General features: G+C 50.3%; 1 protein-coding gene across 2 annotated transcripts in view; it reads left to right on the top strand.

Moving 5' to 3' along the window:
* Positions 1-17,251, top strand: part of ELFN1 (extracellular leucine rich repeat and fibronectin type III domain containing 1) — a 101,908-nt gene extending 84,657 nt beyond the window's left edge. For both annotated transcript variants that reach the window (XM_058035802.1, XM_058035801.1), the window contains exon 4: positions 13,642-17,251. In XM_058035802.1, the coding sequence (XP_057891785.1) occupies positions 14,081-16,471 (2,391 nt within the window). In that variant the 5' untranslated portion in view covers positions 13,642-14,080 and the 3' untranslated portion in view covers positions 16,472-17,251. The remainder of the gene's footprint in view (positions 1-13,641) is intronic.
* The last annotated feature ends 4,428 nt before the right edge of the window (positions 17,252-21,679 follow it).

Raw genomic sequence — 21,679 nt, 5'->3', positions numbered from 1 at the left:
TGAGAAGCTGAGAAGCCTCAGCAACAAAATGTAAACATTGATTATCTGCTGCTGTGGAATGCAACAGGTGCATCTGTGATTGGCCCATGTTGGATGTTTGTAATTAATGGCAAATCAATGTGAGCTAGCTAGGACAGAGAGTCCGAGCCACAAACCTTTGTAATCATTCTTTCCTTTTCTATTCTTAGCTAGCCTTCTGATGAAATCCTTTCTTCTATTCTTTTTGTATAGTTTTAATATAATACATATCATAAAATAATAAATCAAGCCCTCTGAAACATGGAGTCAGATCCTCATCTCTTCCCTCATCCTCAGCCCCCTGTGAACACCGTCACAGACCAGCATTTCATAGTCCAGGCTAGAGGGGAAGAAACTTCCCCAGGAAACTCTGCAGCTCCCAGGGCTGTCCAGGACAGCTGAGCCTCCCCTGGCAGCTCCAGGCTCCTCCAAGGGGGAACCCTGGGGTTGCTTCAGCCAGCAGGAGGGAGCCTGCCTCCCCATCAGCAAACATGATGTGTCTGAGAAATAGAGCCACGCTAACAGTTATTGATCTATAACTTTTAACCAATTTCTTTTTTACAATATTGGATTGCGTGCTAATATTAGCTTTTTATGGTCGGCACTAGGCAAACTCCACTCCATCAGCGAAAAACAGCTCCTGTGGGCCAATCTGCACCTCCCATTGAGCTGAATGATAGAGGACTGGAACAATATTTTTTGACAGATCAGTTCCTGTTCAGGGTAGTGGTGGCCATTATGCAAATCGAGCTATAAGAAGTTTAAAAGTCTGGAACCATTATATTTCTTTATTTCATTAACATCAATGCAAGCGGGTAAGTTAATACAACAGGGTGATCCCATTCCAGGGCTTGCACAGCATAGTCCCCCCGTCATTTAACAGGACTGGTGATTTCCTCTAGAGGTGCTCCCAGCAGCTGTACTGAGGCATTCTTTGCATCGTGCAGCTGGGAGAGGGGTGGGTGACAAATGTCTGAGGGCAGATTAGAGCACAGGAATCCTCTGCCTGAGCTGGCAGATGGCTGGGAGGGCCCTGCCCCTGGCAGACATCCAGGAGGATGGGGCACAAGGAGGGGATCCATTACAAGGGCCTGATTTCCCACTGGGCCGTGGGGATCTGCTCCCCACCTCAGAACACCTGCACAAAATCTCTTCTGTGGTTTGCCCACTCCTGATTCTCTGCATGGGCCATGAGAAGCTGCTTGGGCAGAGCTGCCCTGGAGTCACAGAGTGCACAGAGGTATAAACACTCAGGATCCAGGTTTACAGGGCAAGGCAGCATGGTGTTAAGCCCATTTCCTCCAGCCCTGGTGCTGGACACGCATTTTCCCAGCACAACAGCAATACAAGGAGCTAAGCACTGATATAACACAGTGCTTATAGTATGTGATGCTATATAATATGATTCTATATGATATGATGCTATATAATATGATGCTATAAAGAGTAAAGATTTGTGCCCCAGCCCATGCCCTGACCATGGTGGTGGCCACCTTCCTCCTCCTCCTCCTCCTCCATCATATCAGCACCACCACAGACACAGACCTTCCCCGCCCTCCCCATCCTCCCTCATGCCCCTCTCCTGCACCCCAGCAGGGCACAAGGGCACTCACTAAAGCAGCTTTGCAAAGAACACCCATCCCTCTTTATGCCCCCATCAGCTGAGGGTACCAGCCCCTCTTTGCAATCAGAAAATCAATACACAGTGCAAGGAAATGATGGGGTTCTGGGGCTCAGCCCTTGCATTAGTGCTTTAAGGAAGGGAGTGGGGGATTCCTGGTCACCCACAAAAGGCAGCAACCCTGTGAGAAGCTGATTCTTTCCCACACATCCATGTGCACACTCACACTCACCTATTTGCATAAATGTGGAAAATAAAGATCACAGCCTGCCACACCAATGGATCCCAGCACTACCATAGCTCCATTATAAATGGCAATGTCTTGGAGAATTACTGCTAAAGACTCTACCTTTTAGCGTTGAAACTTTTAATTGATTTTAAAATACACAATCAATCACAGTTAATCAAGGAATTATGAAGAAGCTATCGTACACAAATACACAGAGACAGCATATAAACTACAATTAATGACCACTTAAACAATGGGGGGAATGAAAATAGGATTATTTATTAGTGTTTATGGACAGTAATGGATGAACTAATGAAGCAGCAGCACGGTGGTGTGTTAGAAGCCAAAGTTGGTGATACTTAACACCAAGTGGCCATAAGTGACTCTTCAGTGGATGGGTCAATGGCACAGTTTGGAGAAATCTTTTCCAAGGGAGGAGATGCCTTTCCCCCTAGTCTAAACATTACATGGCCTTGCAGCTGCTGGTGGAGGTCAGGATGTAAAAAGCAATTCCTGGGTTCTCATCGCAAATCCTAGGGCCAGTCAAACCTGTCAGGCACAGCTTTGCTCTGGCAGGGGGTCCTGTAGCCCCCCAAAAAACACTTCTGGGCTGCCTTCAGCCAAATCCCTGCCAGGGAGCTGCCTAGTGCAGCTAGTGCTCTGGCATTAGTGCTGGGGGAGAGGTTAAAAACACCTCTGAGTGCCCCGTCCCATCCCTGGAGAGCCCATTCTTTGTGTCTCAGGGTGGCAAGTAGCCTGATGGGCCACAGAAGGGTGAGCGCAGCAAGGGCTGGGGGTTATTAAAGCCTGAGCCAAGGACAGTGAGCTTGGGCAGGGCAAAGGAGGTGAATTCCATGGAGGCATCTTGAGGCCTCTGAGCTCTGTCCTTGTCCACAGCTCCAGGTGGTCTGTCCAGGATTTAGCACAAAAGACTATTTTGTCTAAGCTGGCTTTATTCCCACCCACGTAGGCAGAGCCTCGCAAGCCCAGAGCCAGGTGCTGCTGAGGCACACACTGACACAGTCCCACCTGCGCTGCCTGCAGACCCGTTTGCCTTTGCTGTGCTGGACCAGGACCTTCCTGTGCCTCCAAGCAGAGCCTGCTGTCCCCAGGGACACTCAGAGGCACACGGGGGTGTGCCATTCGCACAGGGAGCAGCCTTTGCCTTCCAGATTGGCAGTTTGCAGCTTTCTATCCACAGCTATTTGGTTCTCTAAATTAATGAGCAGCACCCAGATCCCCTGGCACATGGAGGCAGTGATGAAACAACTCCTGGTGAGGAGAAGGGGAGAGTCCAGAGGAAAGTTTGTGCTGTTGCACCATTCAGTGCCACCTAATTCCAAAAGACACCACCAGCACAATCCACGTGCTGGTGTCCCTGTAGAAAGGTGGGGACTGTCCCTCCTTCCCTCCTGGGGCAGGGGTGTGGGGATATTCTTGTCTCTGTGGTGAGATGAAGCCTCATGCTTGAAGGAGGCTGCTTTTAGCACTGGACTTAAACTGCTATTAGTCATCTCAGATCTGTGAGAGGGAGCTGACAGCAGGTCAGCCCCCATAACCACACCTCCCCTGGGGCTCTGAGGAGGCTGCAGCCCCTCTCTGCCAGCCCTGCCTGCCAGCAGCCTCCTCCCCACAGCGCCTGTGCTCTCTCGCATGGATCAATGTCTTCCTCTCCTCCACTCTCTCCTTTATTGCCTTGCAAGTTGGCCCCAGGATGTTTTATCACACCACAGCACATAATACAAATGAAAAACAAAGGGGAAAAGTTTGAATCATTTTTTAATATATTCATCCCTGTGCTGGGGAACAATGATCCGTCTGATTAAATCCGCATGCCAGAGTTTATTAAAGCAGGTTGGGCTCTCGCTTTCTCTCTCCTTTAGGCAGGGACAGGCTCATTAAAATGAGCATACTCTGCTCCCTCCCCAGTGCAGCCCTGCCTCACACAGTCCCTGTGCTGCTGCTATCTCACAGGCATCACCAGGAGCTGATGGATGGGGCTCTGCAGCTCAGTTCTCCCTGGCAGCAGCTCAGCAGCCAGGCTGTGGCTTTTGGCGAAGGGCAGGAGGAGCCTTCAGCCTCACAGCTGATGGGAGCACACATCCACGGAAAAGCACCTTAAAATGGGAGGGAGCCTGCCTCAGTGGCCCTGCCCCAGTACCTGGTAGGTCATTTAGCTCCTCCTGGGCTCTGTTTCCCATCTGTGAAATGGGTTTCACGGGCACTGCTTCCCCATTAGGATAATTAATGGCTATAAAGCACTTTGGATCCTGCACTAAGAATAAACCCATCAGCAATGACAAGGTGACAAGTGGGCATCTGAGACACTCTCTGCCTGGGACCAGGTCCCTGTGTGGGCTCCTCAGTGTCCCCTCAGCTGCTGTGCCTGCAGCTCCAAATCCCCTTGGGCTAATCAGGAGGGTCCCCAGCCCACCCAGTCACCCTCACCAGGGGGCATTTCCAGCCTGCTGGTATTTGCTGCAGCTCCTCTTCTTCCTCAGGAGCCCTTCAGAGGCAACCTAAGTCTGTTCCACCCCAGCAATAACAGTGGCTTAGGCCCTGTAATCCCTCCTTTACTTGACTTTGGGTTATTTTGAGCAGGAGATTAAAGGCGATTATCTGCATCACCTGAGATGCTGCACTTTCTATCTCTACCCCCTTTCCTCCATCCCCAGGAGCTCACCCAGGCCCAGGCAAACAAACCCCTCCCTCCTTGCCATGTCCTCTGCCAGGCTCTGGTCTCAGGACAGCTGTCTGTCCGCAGGGTGCTGCCATGTGGTGGTCCATCAGCAGCCTTGCTTCCTAGATCCAGCTTCCCACCTGGCCACCCTTGTGTCCTGCCCTCTGAGCCAAGTGCAGAGATGCTCCACAGGAGGGGAAGACAAAGGAGGGCACCCCAGCACACTGTGGCACTCATTGGGATTAGTTCTGTAGGCTCCTTGAGGAGGAGCTGGTAGCAGAGAGGATAAACAAAGTCCTCCTTTGGGCACTGCAGTCTTGGCAGGGTGTGCTGGGTTCAGCATCAGATATTTACTACCACAGCTGGAGGATGGAGAATGGTTGTTTGTTTGGGGAATCCCACACTATAAAAAAACAAAAAAACAAAAAAATCCAAATAACACAGGAAAAGCACTGAAAAATGTCTGTTTCATGCCCAAGGAGGAATCCCCATCACCTGGCAGCATCCAGCTCCTTTCCATGTTCTGGGGACCACGTGCTGCTCTCCAGCTCACTTCACTTGGATTTAGCCAAGCACTTGGTGCTGGTTTCAATCCCTCCCGAACCCTTGCTGAAATCAGCAGCTTTATTAAACGAAGGTCTGAACAAGCAGAGCTACAAGCAGTGACCAGAAATGTTAATTTACCTTCCTTTATGGCTGAGGGATGCTCAAACATCCCAGTGGGGAGGAGCAGGAAGCAATTGTTCCCCTGGGAAGCAAACTCCCACACATGGCATCACAGCACACAGCAGTGTGTGTGACCTGTGCACACATTCATGGCAAGCTCACACCTTCACGGGCTGTTTTTCCTCATTTCAGACTACACCAGCCCAGAATCCATCTGCCACCCTGGAAATTAATAGCAATCATTAAACAAAAAGAGCTGGCAAAAAGAAGCCTGAGGTGAAAAGCAGCTATTTCTGCCAGAAAAAAAATTAAAACTATTTAGACATACAGAAAGTCATTTATTACTGTGAAGTCCTCCCTCCACCTGGGGTTTAAATCTCATTACAGTTTGTCCAAAACAGATGTTACCCTTTAGCAGTAGATTATTAACAATAAACTCCAATCCTCCAAAGAGGGTAGGTGTTTTGGGTTCACTTGCTTTTTCAGCTTGGGTAACCTCCACAGGAGATGTTTGGGGAAAGGACGGGCAATCCAAACTCTGGCACAGCTCCCTGCTTCTGTTCCCTTGGACTCCAAAGCTTCTTTGCACTCTCCATATCTTCTGGACAAGCAGGGAAGCAGGGAAGAGGCCCAAGAGTGGCCACAGACCAGGCTGAGGGGCAGCCAGGATGCTGAGCAGGGGCTTTGTGTGCTAACACACAGCAGCTCCTACTGCTGCTTTCCACCATCAGTTGGGCATGTGCCTCAACAAAAACCAGTTTCTTTTGTAGTCTAGCATGTGCACAACCCATTTTTTACAATCTTCTCTGCATCTGGCCACACACTTTTAGCTAGAAGGCTGTTTGGTTGAGCTTTAGGCATGCTGGAAAAAGGAAACCCAGTGGTCCCTCATGCCTGTAGATGAGTATCCTCTGTGGGCAAAGATGGGTTTTTCTTGTTCCCACCAGTGCATGGGCATGCTCCAGAGGGAAATCAGGTTTCTCCTGAGAGAAACACTGCCTGGCACCATGTTTAACCAGCCAAGCCCACAGTGGGGTATCTGTGTTCTGTTTAGATTTAGCATAATAAAAATACCTGCTCAGGAATCTAGGAGCCTTTTAATCATGCTGTAAACATAATCAAATGAGACATTAATATCAGCTCCAAACACCTGTGGTCATCTGGCTGTCCAGCCCTCTCCCTGACCATCTCAGGTAGCAGGAGGCACATTCCCAGTGTGTGCTAAATAAATGTTCTCACAGGGCCTCCCAGCAGTGAGAATCAGCTATTTTGGGACTGTTGGTGGTGAATCCAGTACCAGCATCTCAGGGCTGCCTCAGAAAACCCTTTTTTCTCTCTGTACAATTTTTCCTGCACCCCAAGGGAAGCATCAAGAGCTCTCCTGGGCCATGTATGTCTGTGAGTACTTATTGCTGAATAGAATATTTCCCTTAGCACAGCACATCTCAGGCCTTGAGGCTTCACAGTTTATACCCAATCCCTTCATGGAACCCTGAGGAGAGCCCCAAGAAATCAGTGTCCTCACCTCCCTGCAGGTGCAGGCTATCCTTGGGATGGATCTGTTGCACATCCTTTCACATCCTGTCAAAGGCACGATGGAATAACTGCAGGGGCTGTGCTGGTGGGAAGAAAAAGCTGTAATTCATGGCTGAAATTAAATCCTTAAAGAGCAGCTGAGGTGAATGAATGCACACAGCCATATTGTGGACTCTGCCCTCTGCCAGAGGGTGCAGCCACTGCTGTCTCACATCCCTGTGCCTCCTCATGTGCTGATCTGCACCAGCCCCTCATCCTCTCACTTCCATCCGGGCCACAACATCCCACCACCAGGCTGGGACCACTGACCCACCTCCCAAATGTCCAAATAAATGGATATTTGTTTGTAGCCTGGCTGCCTGATCCAAGAGGAGTGTCCTATTAAAAAAAAATTATAAAAATAAAAAGGTGGGTGCGTATTTCCACTGCTGAAACATCAGACCCACAGCCTGGTAAACTGCTTTTCTGTAGAAACACAGCAGCTGTTTGGGTTAGGAGGGCAGGGTTGGAAATGTTGATGAGGACCTAGGGAAGGGTCTCCTCTAAGAGGGGACACAGGTGAGCTGCTCCAGCAGAGCCACCTGCAGGAGCAGGGCTGTGATGGGGAAGCTCTGCGTGCAAGGTGGTCATGCTTGGTTTCCTCTGCAATGCTGTTATCCTGAATAAACATTAGATTGGTTTTGGAGGGCTGCCCAGATGATCATTAACCTTCTCCTGGCCCATGACAAGAAGCCAGCCTGCAGCACTGAGCTAAAATTAGGCTTGTAGGGCACTGGGGCTTGCCAGATATAGCAAAATCTGGGCAGAACCCCCTTCAGAAAGTGCATAGCCAGAGGGCCCAGAGTAAAGCTGGGCTTCTCAGCTCCAGGGGACCATTGAAAATCACAGGATAACCTGGATTGGAAGAGACATCTGAAAGTTTCCAACCAGAAAAGCAGGACCAGCTTCCAAGGTGAGTGAGTCAGTGAGAGGTTAGCAGAGGTGTTTGCTCACAGCACAGACATAACAATTCCTGTGTGCAGGACACGTGCTGATGGAATGGAAGGGTGAATTCTGTTCTGCCCACCCAGAGATCACAGGTCATGAGGCCCTTCATGCGCTCTGTGTTTCCTTGTCCATCTCTCAGCACTCAGCATTACAGCCTGCCTGGAAACTGAGATGTTGCACAGAGTCCCCGTCACAGGGGAAGGGCAGGACAGAAGGGGAATTGTTCTGCAAATGCAACCATAAAAATATCAGAATGAAAAAGGCACTTCCACCTCTAAAAATAATTCCTGACAACTCACCATTTCACACATCCATCGCCAGATTTCCCCCTGTGTAAAAGTGGGGAGGCAAAGGGTTATGCAGGCTTCCTGCAAAAATAAATTAATGAATGGAAGCAGTAAAGCCCTTTTCCAAACAGCAGCAAGGATCTGAGTGAAGATGACAATGCAGGGGAGACAAGGCTCAGCTCAGATTGTCTCTGCTGAGGAGCACCAGCAGCTCCATTTCCAGTGTGGGGCAGCCTCCCTCCATGGCATGGGGCTGGAAAAGCATCCTTTGATCTTCAGCACTATTTACAGGGAAAAGGGGACTCTTGCTTCCACACCAGACCTCTGCTTTTCCCCAGCCTACCATCAGCATAACCATCCCATAATGAAGCTGTGATTCAGACTGATTATTTCTAAGGAAAAACCCCATCAAGAAAGTACTAGAGAGGCTTTCTCCCATGGAAACACATCTTCCTTACTGCTAGAGTGGTGCCTGATCAGAGCCCTAAAATGTTTTTCCTCTTCACCTTCCCCTAACTCTGTCTCTCTCATCACATTTCTCAGCTCCTTGAGGGCTCAGCTGCTCTGTCAGGGGCTGGAGCTGATGTTCCACTGCAGCTCGTGCTGATGTTTTGGAAGGCTGGTTTAATGCACAGGTACCCCAGCTGGGCTTAAGAGGTTGCTCACCAAGAAGATCATTTATGCATTTACTTAAACTCAGCAGAGGCTTCTGCTCAGCAGCCCACAGCAGCATGAGATAGGGTTGTCATCTCAACAGACCCTGGAAACCAAGCAGCATGAGATGGATGTAAATGATTTCAGACTGCAGCTGAGTAACAGCAGAATAGTCTTATTTTCTGAAATCCCAACAGTTTGTCTTGAAAATGTTGTCATTTTAAACCAGAATTTATCTTGCCATAGAAAAAAAGGTTCTTAAAAATGTTTGTGCAAAGAAAGTCTGTTCTGGCCATTGCCAGGCTGCAGCTCTGGCCTCATCCTGGCTTTTGTAGGGAGGCACAGTGCCTTTGAACTAAGGCTCCCCTCAGACACAAAATTCGCTGCTAAATTAAATGGGATTGACTATCAGCTTCCAGTAAAAATCATAAATTTTTCAATCAAGGTTAAAATAGGAATAAGCCAAGGAGAGATTGGCCCCAACACCATACAGAGTGTTGACATACTGGTAATATTAATGTCCCTGTATAGAGACCAAGCATTAATTTCTCTTTGTTTCTCCCAGTGTCTCCCAGAAAAGTTACCTCTTTGCCATCCCTCCCACCTGGATACTTGTCATACATTCTGTGACCTCCCAGAGTCCCAGTAAAACCATCCTGGATGCAATGCTGGGCACTTCTCTCTCAGCCTCCCCTTCACCTCTGTGCTTCATTCCTTCTTAATCTCTCCTCAAACCTCAGTAGAAAATATATCTCTTCTCTCCTGCCTGTTTTTCTTAATTAATAAATAATAGCAGGAGAGAGAGTAGAATTGAATGGAGAACTCTATTATCTGACACTGTGAGGCATTTGGGAATAAGGTTGGGATGCACACAATGCTGCCTAAACCCTGTTAGTGAAGGGACCAGGATGTCTGGATATAAAATTAACTTGAATTTTACAGGCCTGAGCATTCTTGTGATCCAGGGAGGTTTTGATTCTGACCAACATCACCCAGCAGGAGTCATGGAGCAAAGACCAGGAGTATGAATAAGGGAAAATCTGCCTGGAAGCCTCCTTTCCCCACCTGACATATACAGGATGGACATTAACTATTTACAAGTGATTTCATCACTATTAAAGGTTTCATCTGCCATCTTGGAGCTCTCCAGATTATCTTACACATAACGAAGAGACAAGGTTCACTTTAAAATCTGGTTTCTGCTAGCCAAATTTCCCTCCCCTTCTGTTTGGGTGACCAAACACTCATGTTTGTAGTGTACCACTTCCATTTTCCTCTGGCTCTCTTTGTAGTGGGGGATAAGTTTTTGATAAAACAGCCCAAGTGGCTGTGAAAGGGGATCTAAGAGGAGCTGGAGATGGAACAGCTAGTGAAGAGGAAGTTGTGGAGATGCAGAAATGCCAAGGAGAGGAGCCCTGCTGTGTGTATGCACACGCACACGCATGCGTAATCTTGTGTTCCCTCAGTAAATGTAATCCACAGTTTGAAATAACTCATTCAGTAGAATAACAAAATTAGGAACCGAGTGCCAGCTCTCTTCCCAGCCTCCACAGCTGCTTTGTTTGCTTCCTTGCAGCTGCTGCTCTGGTTTGATTTTCCAAGATGCCATTAGTTGGGAAATGGAAGCAAAAACTTCCCATTCAGCTTGCGCTGGTTTTTGAAGCTCCAGCTTTTCCTTTTTCTTTCCACCTCCCTTGCTGTGGGTTTGGAGCCAGGATAAGGATGCTGCTGCTCATGAGGGCAGGCTGCAGCCTCGAAATTCCAGCAATCCCTCTTTGCTGCTGGGTTGCTGACAGGGAGCAGGGCTGGAGAAGCAGAGATGGGTAGGAGGGGAGATATCACAGTGAATATTGAGGATTAGCAGGGAGAAGCAGAGATACTGGATATCAGAGGCAATGTGCAGGAGGAGCAAGGAGTGAGGCAGTGGTCATTGCCCCTTTGCTGGCCTCTGTTAGGCACAAAAACCCCAGCATCACCTCAGCTGGTCAAACCATTCTGCCTCCTGAGAGTGGAAGGAAAGGAAATTACAGCAGAGTCTGCAGGGCCCAGGAAACTGCAGGAATGGCACAGGAATTTCCTGGGTGGCTGCCATGGCCTTGTCATGGATGTGGCTGTTGTCATTGTCACCATGGTGCCACACTTCAAGCCTTTCTGACTGAGATTAAACCCATCATTCCAAAACATTTCTATTGTTATTCCACACTCTCTTCATTCCTACCTTTTGCTTCGTTCTCCAGCAGCAAAAGAAACCCACAAATTGCCACTTTCCTGTTTGTTTTTTTTTCATGTGAGAGTTTTGCTGGTTTATTCCCAGGTTTTCTCAGCTCTGTGGGGGTTCAGAGGACTGGAAAAAGCCATGTGCAATTGTGTTAGCAGGAGAATGAACTCAGGACAACTGGGCAAAGATGAATCAGGCAGGCAGGAGGGTTAAACCACTGGATCCTTGCAGGATGCTTGGTGCTGGTGTTGCTTGGGCACACACCCACCAAGGCTGGGATGGAGGCTCTCAGGAGCCAGCAAGATGAACAATTATGCCTTTTGTGCAAAGCAACAAGACCCACTTCTCCACTCACCAGTCATGTCCCGAGAATCTAATAAAAAGGGAGATTAGCCCCTCTTTCCTCTCTCACATCTCCTTAATGCTGTCATTTTATTCACACTTTGTAAAGCAAATAAACCAGCAAATTGCTTGCTTTAATGAGCTGAAATTAAACTCGGGCTGCTGATAAAATGCCATTTCTCCTTTCTGTTGTTGGGAAGGACCTGGCTGATAGGCAATGTATGGGAAATAAGAGAAAACATACAGTGGGAGCCTTACTGAACGTGTTTGAGTCATTTAGTGCTGCTCTTTTTCATGTCCAACACCTCCAATTAGATGGGGGAAGCACAAGGATGCTGTTGGGGAAGGCTTTAGGGGAACAACCTGGCAGGATCTGTGGGGAGTTTGTCTCTGCTCCTTCCTCGTGAATGGTCCCACTGCACAAATTTTCTCTGTGAGGAAAAGGCTGGTTTGGCTCTGCAGAGCCTTCCCAAACACAGGTTTGCCCAGACAGAGTGGTTGGGTCACTGTGGGAGATAGAGGGGACAGAATAAATGTTTGCTGAAGAGAATATGCCAAGCTCATCCCTTCCTGCTGCCTGTGCTGGGTTTGGCAGGACTTCCCTTGCCACAAGTCCTTGGAGGAGAACAGGGAGATGCTGGAACAGGGAAATGCCACACCAGAGGGACAATATAAGCCATTGCTGATGGCTCTGCAGGCCAGCAATACCCTCATCCCACACTCTTAGGGGCAATGCACATCCCCACAGGGTGCAGGAGGAGCTGGACCACCCCTGTGGCAGAGGAGAGCTGGCACACCTAGAGAGAAAGTCTCCACAACACAATGTGTGTGCTGGGATTTTCACCCCAACAAGAGGAGCTCAGGGCACTTTGCTTCAGTCTCCCACCACCCCATGAAGTGCTATCATTATCTCACAGCACCAGAGAGGAGGCTGGAGTGCAGAGAGGTTAATTGAGTTGTCTAACACCAGAGGGATGCAGCAGCAGACGTGTTTCAGTCTGGCACTGCAGCCTGTGTCTCTGTGGGGGTGGCAAGGGGGGGCACTCACCTGCAATCTGCCAGCGAGCACAGTCCCACCTCCCTTGCTGGCTCTGAGGACTCAGCTGTGTTAAAATAGACTTGCAGGTATTGCCAGAGCATCTCAGGGCAGTGACAGCACATGGAGGAAAAGGTGGCTGGAAAGAAATTCTCTTGTGCAGAGAGCTGATGTGAGAGAAGGTCTTGTCAGTCATCGAATGGAAACACAAGCGTGACCAGGGAACAGACTCACTGGTCACAATCCAACCAAATAAACTGTTTCACTGCTCATTATTACTGGCCTGTTTACCAAGTATAAACTGAATGGTGGACAGGGGTCTCTACAGTGAAATATGCTCTCCTTTCCTGCTGGTATTGTGCTGGAAAAGAACCTGGTTTCTTAGGGACAAGGGTCAGAGTATACATCTGCCTCTAAACAATCAGCCCCACACAATTTTCAGGTGTGTAGCACCAAGAACAGTCCAGCCTGGGCACTGTAAAATGGTCTGGAAAACTGTTTCTGGATTTACACTATTTTTCAGATTTAATGAAAGAAAATTTGGATGTAAGATGTGGCCCTATCTCCTTCACAGCTTCCCAAGAAACCTGCAGTTCTTACCAGCCATGTTTCCAACAGTTTCCATGTTTCCAATGGAAACTGTTCCGAGTTCTTCTTATGGCACTGAATGTTTGCTGGTTTGCCACACCTCTGCATCATTTCACCTGGGAGGGAGAGCCTTGGAGAAAGGCAACAAACCCCCAACAAGCAGGGACAAGAACGCTGGGTGGTTCACAGTCACAGCAGTGGGTTTTACAAAGGTTCCCAGGAACAGGACAAGTGTTTGATGGTGGGCTGTATCCCAGATGCCACATGGCAGTGCAGGCAGAGAGACACAGTGTCCTCAGCCAGCGCCCCTTGTGTGGGCACTGCTGCTGCACACACCAGCACATGAGACAGTCAGGATTCCCCTCAGCAAAACGCTGCAGCATCAAATCTACATCAGAGCCAGTTGTCTAGACTTCATCTGCTCTCAGCAGAGAGGAACAGACACTTCTGGGGCATCACTCCTCTCCTCCTCAGGTAGACACCTAAATAGGTCAGACAAACGGTGCGCTGGATGTGTGTTGGTCTCTCAACTGCCAAAAAAGTGATGCTGGATAAGGGCTCAGAGGGTGACCTCAATGGTCAGTGACCACCTCTCCTTGTGCTGCCAAACAGTGCCAGTGGCAACCAAATAAACCAAAGGTGGTTTATTTGAAAGGTGGTTGCCAGGATGAGAAGGCGAGTGCCTAACTAAGAGGGGAGCTGGATGGATCTCCAACACCTCTGACTGCTGACTGTCTTTCCTTTGTGCTGAGCTTGTGCTTGTGTTTTGTTTTGAGCAGGTGAGCCGGGGGACCCAGCAGGGACAGCCAAACACACAGAGGCACAGGGAGATGGGGACCAGCGCCACGATGTGCAGCAGAAAGAAAACGAGGAGAAGTACTATAAAAAATGAGAGGAAGGCTTGTCTCTAAGCCTGAACAACTCCTCTGCACAGGCGCTTAACTTCATGACTCCCTCCTCGAGATGCCAGAGGCTTGGTGATGTGGGACCAGCCTCAGCCACCCAGGCCTTGGTAGCAGCCCCTGGCTGCTGGCTGCCGAGCACCGTGGGCACCGAGCTCCGCTTTCTCCACGGACGCTTCCCTCCCGTCTCTGAGCCATGAGGAGAAGGGAGAGGCAAGCAAAGCTGCCCAAGGAGCACTAGCCCTCGCCTTCCCAGCCCCTGTCCTGTTCCCCGCTTCCAGCAGACCAGGAGCCCCTCTCCGTGCTGCCCTTCCAGATGGCAGGTCGCCGGTGGGCCGCGACGTCAGCCCTCTGCATGTGCGTGGCGGCCGTGTCCCTCCTGCACGCCGGCGGGGTGCGGGCAGACTGCTGGCTCATCGAGGGGGACAAGGGCTTCGTCTGGTTGGCCATCTGCAGCCAAAACCAGCCCCCCTACGAGTCCATCCCCCAGCAGATCAACAGCACCATCGTGGACTTGCGGCTGAACGACAACAAGATCAAGAGCGTGCAGTACGCCTCGCTCAGCCGCTTCGGCAACCTGACATACCTCAACCTGACGAAGAACGAGATCTCCTACATCGAGGACGGTGCCTTTTCAGGACAGTTCAACCTCCAGGTGCTGCAGCTGGGTTACAACCGACTGAGGAACCTCACCGAGGGCATCCTCCGGGGCCTGGGGAAGCTGGAGTACCTCTATCTCCAGGCCAACCTCATCGAGATCGTCACCCCCAATGCCTTCTGGGAGTGCCCCAACATAGTGAACATTGACCTGTCCATGAACAGGATCCAGAGACTGGACAGCAACACTTTCCGGGGCCTAAACAAGCTCTCTGTCTGTGAACTCTACAGTAACCCCTTCTACTGCTCCTGCGAGCTCCTGGGCTTCCTGCAATGGCTGGAGGCTTTCACCAACATGACACGCACCTACGACCGGATGCAGTGTGACTCCCCGCCCGACTACATGGGCTACTACTTGTTAGGCCAAGGCCGGACTGGCTACCGCAATGCTCTGAGCATGCTCTCTTCCCTTTGCACTGGTGGCTCCTACACTGTGATCCCTCGTTTTATCCCCCCCAGGTACCAGGTGACCACGGTGCCCTCCGAAAGCCCCTGCTCCGAGGAGGAGTGCTCCTCCGGCGACGGCACGACGCCGCAGTTCTCCCTGTTCACGCCCATCGGTGAGACCGAGGTGCGCCCCAACATCCAGGTGAAGCACCTCAACCACAACTCGGCCGTCCTCACCGTGCAGATCCCCTACCCCTTCAGCAAGATGTACATCCTCTCCCAGTTCGAAAACGGCTTCTCCTCCATGATCACCAAGCTCAGGAAGAAGGAGGAGAACATCACCGTGAGCAACCTAGTAGCACAAAGAGATTACACCTACTGTGTAGTCTCTGTTCACCAGTACTCCAAGTACAACCACACCTGCGTCACCATCACCCCCACCAGACCCAACCGCAAGGAGCCGGTGCCCACCCCTTCCACTGCCACCCATTACATCATGACAATCCTGGGCTGTCTCTTTGGCATGGTGATTGTCCTGGGCGTGGTGTATTACTGCCTCCGCAAGAGGCGCCAGCAGGAGGAGAAGCACAAAAAGGCTGCCGGCAGCATGAAGAAGACCATCATCGAGCTGAAGTATGGGCCAGAAATGGAGACCACCAGCATCACCCAGCTGTCCCAGGGGCAGATACTGGGTGGGGAGACAGTGACCCGCATCCCCTACCTACCTTCTGCTGGCGAGGTTGAGCAGTACAAGCTGATTGAGAGCAGTGAGACCCCCAAGGCCACCAAGGGCAACTACATGGAGGTGAGGACGGGTGAGCAGCCTGAGAGGAGAGACTGTGATCTGTCCCTGCCGCCAGACACGCAGGGCTCTGTGGCTGAGATCTCCACCATCGCCAAGGAGGTGGACAAGGTGAACCAGATCATCAACAACTGCATCGATGCCTTGAAATCCGAGTCCACCTCCTTCCAAGGGGTGAAGTCGGGGGCGGTCTCCACGGTGGAGCCTCAGCTGGTGCTCTTGTCAGAGCAGATCCCCAGCAAGCACGGATTCCTCTCCCCCGTCTACAAGGAAAGCTACAACCACCCTCTCCAGCGACACCACAGCATGGAGGCGGCCCCCAAACGCTCCAGCACCTCTTCCAGCGGCTCCATACGGAGCCCCAGGTCCTACCGCTCCGAGGGATCGGGCCACAAATCCGAAGCCAAATACATCGAGAAGACTTCCCCCACCACCGACACCATCCTCACTGTGACGCCGGCCGCGGCCATCCTGCGGGCAGAGGCGGAGAAGATCCGCCAGTACAGCGAGCACCGGCACTCGTACCCCAGCTCGCACCCGGGGGAGCAGCACGACAGCATGGGCGGGCGCAAGCCCTCCATCCTGGAGCCGCTGACCCGCCCTCGCCCCAGAGACCTGGCCTACTCCCAGCTCTCGCCTCAGTACCACAACCTGAGCTACACCTCCAGCCCAGAGTACACCTGCAAACCCTCGCACAGCATCTGGGAGCGCTTCAAACTCAACCGCAAGCGGCACAAAGACGAGGAGGAGTACATGGCAGCCGGCCACGCCCTACGCAAAAAGGTCCAGTTTGCCAAAGACGAGGATCTCCACGACATCTTAGACTACTGGAAGGGCGTCTCTGCCCAGCAAAAGTCCTGAGTCCTCACACAACTCGTGACTTAACACACTAACTGGACCAAAAAGAAATCCGCAGCAGCTATTTTTATTCAGACTGTCTTTGAAACAAAATAAAAATTAAAAAAATAAAAAAAAAAGAGAGAGAGTCAATAAAAAAGAGTAAAAGAGAGAACAAATAATGAAAAAAATCTATAAATATTCTATATAATATATACAGTGAGATATTAAAATGTCCTCACGTTGGTGAGACATGCACCAAATTTAAACACAAACTTTGCAAACAAACAAACTGTGCAGTTGGAAAAAAAACAAAAAAAAGTTTTGTTTCATTTTGATTTTTTAAAAAAATGTAAGAAAAAAGAAAAAATTGAATATAAAATGAAAATGAAAGAGCGAGCAGAGAGCTGAGGTCTGGCGTTTTCCAATATTGCATTGCATGAGTCCCTATTCCGTGATTTTGTGGATTCTTTGTGAACAGTTTGTGTTCTTCCTTCCTTCCTTCCCTTCCAAAATCAACAGCGACAAAAACAGCAACAAAAACCAAAAAAGAGACCAGAAGGAGCTCCATCTTTTGGGCTGTTTTTGCAAACGGAGTCTTCCAGTTTAGACTTTCACCCGGTTGAAGGCCCGTTCACATTTTCACTCACTAAGAGGTTTTACCACACATTGCATTGTAAACCGAAGTCGTTAATTGTACAGAGAAAATTTCTATATTTGCAATGTTTGCTGTATAATGAGAGAGAGAGAGGAGAAAAAAAACAATACTACATCTACTAAAAAATATATATATATATATCTCTATATTCACCTGTTTGTACCAGGTTTTAATCATGGATTTTAGAGAAAGAGATGGAGTTTTATTTGAAGGACTTTTTTGTTTGTTGGTTGGTTGGTTGATGGGATATCTTTTGGAGGGGGGAGTGTTTGGATTTCTAAGTGTTTTCGTTTGATTTCTTCCACCAATTGCCTGTGTCCAAGTGCTCATCACTTCCAAGTGCATTGAAGAAAAAAGGCTCATACCCAGGAAAATAGAATCCCTCACCTTATTCCAGGTGGGAGGAACTGGGGAGGGGATGAGAGGTGAAGGGCTCTTGGCTGAGCAGGTGCCACCATGCAGTGGGATTTCTCCTGAAAATCAGAAGTTATTGGTTTCTGCTCCTAAACAGACGTGTCTGGGCAGTGGTGGCCCTTGGGAGCAGCCTCTGAGGGGTGGATTATCCCCCCATTTTCAGGGTGGGGAGCTAGTGATGGGTTAGAGCACAAAGCCTCTTGCTGCTCTGTGGAGAAGGAGAGAATGGAGGGGGGATTTTGCTTTTGAGGTAAAGACACTCAGCATTTACAGCCTGTCCCACACTGAGACACCCTGGGTAGGCCCTGACCAGCCCCTGGCACTCTGAGACTGGAGGGGAGCAGATGGCTCTGTGGCCATGGGTCCACCCAGGCATCCACATGCCCCTCAACCATTGGTGCCCAACACTGTTCCAAGACTCCACAGCTTTTTGCCCCATCTCTAAAATACTCACCTGAGGTGAGAAGGGAGGTGGTGAGGCCATGAAGCCACTTCCAGGCCACACTGGCGGCCAAAGGACACTGGTTTGTCCTGATCAGCTCTAGCTGAATCACACCCACCCATGACCAACAAAAAGTGAGGGTCTGAGAGCTGCCCTGCTCCCAGGTGGGTGTGTGGGAGCCCATCACAGTGAGGTGAGGTGCTAAGCTCCCCAAATGCAGCCCTCTGAGGCCCTGCTGCTCGCCAGGGTTTTGTTCCCTTGCATCCTGCTCACAAGTCGCTTTGGATGGACATCCTGAGTCCTGATGGATGAGCACTAGGGCCCAGGAGCAAACCATATCCCATCCTGTTATTTCAATGTTTCAAAGCGATTTTGACAGGTATTCTTGCAAAAGGTTATGTTTGTTCAGAAAGGAGCTGAGCCAGGAAGACACAGAGCAGGCTGGGAAGTGCACGAGTTCATTCCCCGTGGTTATTTGTGTAGACAACAAACCATTAGCAGGATTTCATAATAAAAGGCAGGTAATTTCTGCAGGAATGCATTCGCTCTTCCTCCAGCTCCTCTAGGTGCCCCAGATCCTTCCCAGGGCTGTGTCCTGCTCACCAGGCAGTGAACAGGACCTGAGGGGATTTGGGGGTCACCCCTCTGTGGTTGAGTGCCTCATGGCAGATCCCTCCCCAGATCTCAGCTCCAGCACCTGGACCAAACAAACCTTTCAGCTGGAACAGCCTTTCTTTGCAAACCCTGAGTGCCTCCTCATAGGACTACAGAATGTTTTGGGTTGTAAGGGACCTTAAAAAAAAATAAAAGACCTTGGAAAAGACCTTAAAATTATCTAGGATTATAAAATAAAAAGTCATCATCATCATTTAGTTCCAGCTTCCCAGCCATGGGTGGGGATGCCACCCACTAAATCATGTTGCTCAAGGTCCCAGCCAGGAGAAATAAGAGTTGTTCAGCAAGGACGGATGATGGAAACAGTAGTGGGGCCTCCTGACACTGTTTCATGGTCCCACAGGATTCCTTATCAAGAGGCTGGGGTGCTCCAAAGTGATGGCAGCTCATGAGTTCATTTGGGCTCAGATGCTCCAGTGTTGACAGTCACTGATAGACACCCAAAGAACCCTCTCAGCTGATCTCTGCATTGAGACCATTCCCACACCAGTTTGGGAAAGGCACCAGGACCATCTCCATGGGACTGGGAGCAATGGCCCAGCCAGTGCAGGGTGAGGCATCACTGTGGAGGCAGCAGCCAGCTCAGCTCTTTAGCTGGGGCCAATAATTTTGCTTGTCTGCCTCTGTTTCCTCCTCTGGAAATGCTTCCTTGTGGCACTGAGGGCACAGGCTGGCTGGGGAGGCTCAATTAATTAATTGGCTGTCTGTGAAGCCCATTTAGCTCCTAGAATAAAAGCTGCTATCGAAATGCAAAGCTGTTAGTGGTGTAAAACAGCAGGGGCAGATGAAATCAAAGCCTGATTCTGTTTTCACACCAGGATTTCACTGGTGATAAACCAACAGAGACCGACAGGGATGTGATACAGCAGCGCTGGCCTTTCTAAATTAAACACTTCCCACATGCAAACGGTCTGCTACTGGAAAGAAGGAGAATTAGAAAAAGTCCAGGCCTCTCTATCTCTAAGGCATCTCTAAGGCATCACCAGTACCCCATTGTTGGTGGGGCCTCCCCACAGTTCTCAGGTGGCTCCTGGGCTGCTGAGCACCTTGCAGCCCCTTGCTCTCCCTCCAAAGCAAGGTGCATGCAAAGGCAAGTCCTGCCAGCCATGCTCCACATCCCTCGGCAGGAGATGCCATAAAACGAGCTGTGAAAAAAGCCAGACAAGCAAAGGGAAGAGGTCCCCAGGGCCACCACCCCATGGATGAGCCCAGGGCTGGCTCTGCACAGGGCCTGGAGAGCTCTGTCCACGGCAGCTTCCATCCCTCCAAGGCAGCTTCTTTACAGACCCACCTGGGGACAGAGCAGGGATTTCATCACCTGTGACCTGCTGGCTGTTTCTGTTCTTTGTTCTGTCTCCTGTTCAACCACCAAAGCTCTCAAGCTGCTTCTGCAAAGAGAGGTGATCCCTTGTGCAGCCAGGCTGCTCCTGCTGCCCCAAACTCATCCAAAGGAAGAGGGCTCCCACCAAGCTGAGAGGAGAGGGCACAGGAAAGGCATGTTGGAGTGAAGAGGAGGGGAGGCTAGGGGAACAAAAATTCACAGTTCCCTGCAGTACAGCCATAGCCCTGGGCTATGTGGACATGCATTCTGTCCACAGAACTGCTGCTGTCTCAACAACCTGAATTCAAGGGCAAAACCAAGACAGCACTAAAGATCCTTCCTCTGATCCCTCCCCCAGCACCCCAGCAAGGACAGCTCTGGTTGGAGTAAATCCAAGCCCACATTACCCATGGCTCAGTCCTCACTCTGGCCCAAAGGACCCTGCCATGTGTTACAAAGCCTGTGTGGCATCTAGAGCCTGGATATTATTTAAAAACCTGTAAATTAGCACAGAAACATCCCATTATATAGACATGCACCATTTAAGGCCAGGATTCCCGAGGGCACCTGCCAGCCCTGGTGTGCACATGGGGTGTCCATCTGCTCCACAGCATGGCCTGTGGGACAGGCCACGTTCACAGACACAATGTGGAGCAGCACAGGGGGGCAGGCAGTGCTGCCCAGCTCCCTCCCTGATGCAGCAAAGCTTGGGAGGGGAGCTGGGGGCTGCCCCCAGAGCTGGTGGGTGTTGGGGGTGTGAACTGCCCCCTCCCTGCCCAGCATTTGAGCCTCCTGATGGATTCAGCTAAGTAAGCCAGGCACAGATCCCATGGGAGGGGTCTGTGCAAAGGGGCCCTAAGAAGGGAAGGTGCTCCATGCACACCCTGACCAGACAACAGCCAGAATTCATTGACTCTGCTCAAATCAAGCCTCCAGTGACCTGCAGTGCTTCCTGGGGCTGCCAGGGAGCCATCCCTCTCCCAGCCCCACTGGTGCTTATGGATCTGCCCATGCATCAACACCTGGGTGATGCCCAGGCTGCATCAGCTGCACAGCCAGAGGCAGAGCAGAGCTCAGCCACCTCCAGCATGTCCCTCACTCCCAGCAAGCTCTGCCCATCCTTGAGGTCAGTCCTTCCCTCAATCAGGGCTGGGTTTGGTGAACCGAGAGCCCCAAACTCCTCCTGGTGGCTCTGCAGAGATCGGGAGCTGCACTCAGCCCCGGGCAGACACCACTGCAGCTGTGTGCAGCAATGAATCACTTTGCTGGCAGGAGAGGGGTCAGCAGGGGTGGAGGACACTGTGCTGCAGGTGGCCTTGTGCTGTGACACTGTTCACAGGGGTCTCAGGTTGAGGGAAGAGACAAGGATTTGACTCCATGTTTCAGAAGGCTTGATTTATTATTTTATGATATATATTACATTAAAATTATATTAAAAGAATAGAAGAAAGGATTTCCTCAGAAGGCTAGCTAAGGATAGAATAATAAGGAATGATAACAAAGTCTCTGTCTTGGACTCTCTGTCCGAGCCAGCTGACTGTGATTGGCCATTAATTAGAAACAACCAACATGGGCCAATCCCAGATGCACCTGTTCCATTCCACAGCAGCAGATAACCATTGTTTACATTTTGTTCCTGAGGCCTCCCAGCTTCTCAGGAGGAAAAATCCTAAGGAAAGGATTTTTCGTAAAAGATGTCAGCAACAGTGTGCTTTGGGCAAG

Source organism: Melospiza georgiana, chromosome 16 (assembly GCF_028018845.1).
Source record: "Melospiza georgiana isolate bMelGeo1 chromosome 16, bMelGeo1.pri, whole genome shotgun sequence".
Taxonomy (NCBI): Eukaryota; Metazoa; Chordata; class Aves; order Passeriformes; family Passerellidae; genus Melospiza; species Melospiza georgiana.
The sequence above is the reverse complement of the archived record's forward strand: the minus strand, read 5'-3'. Positions and strand labels throughout refer to the sequence as shown.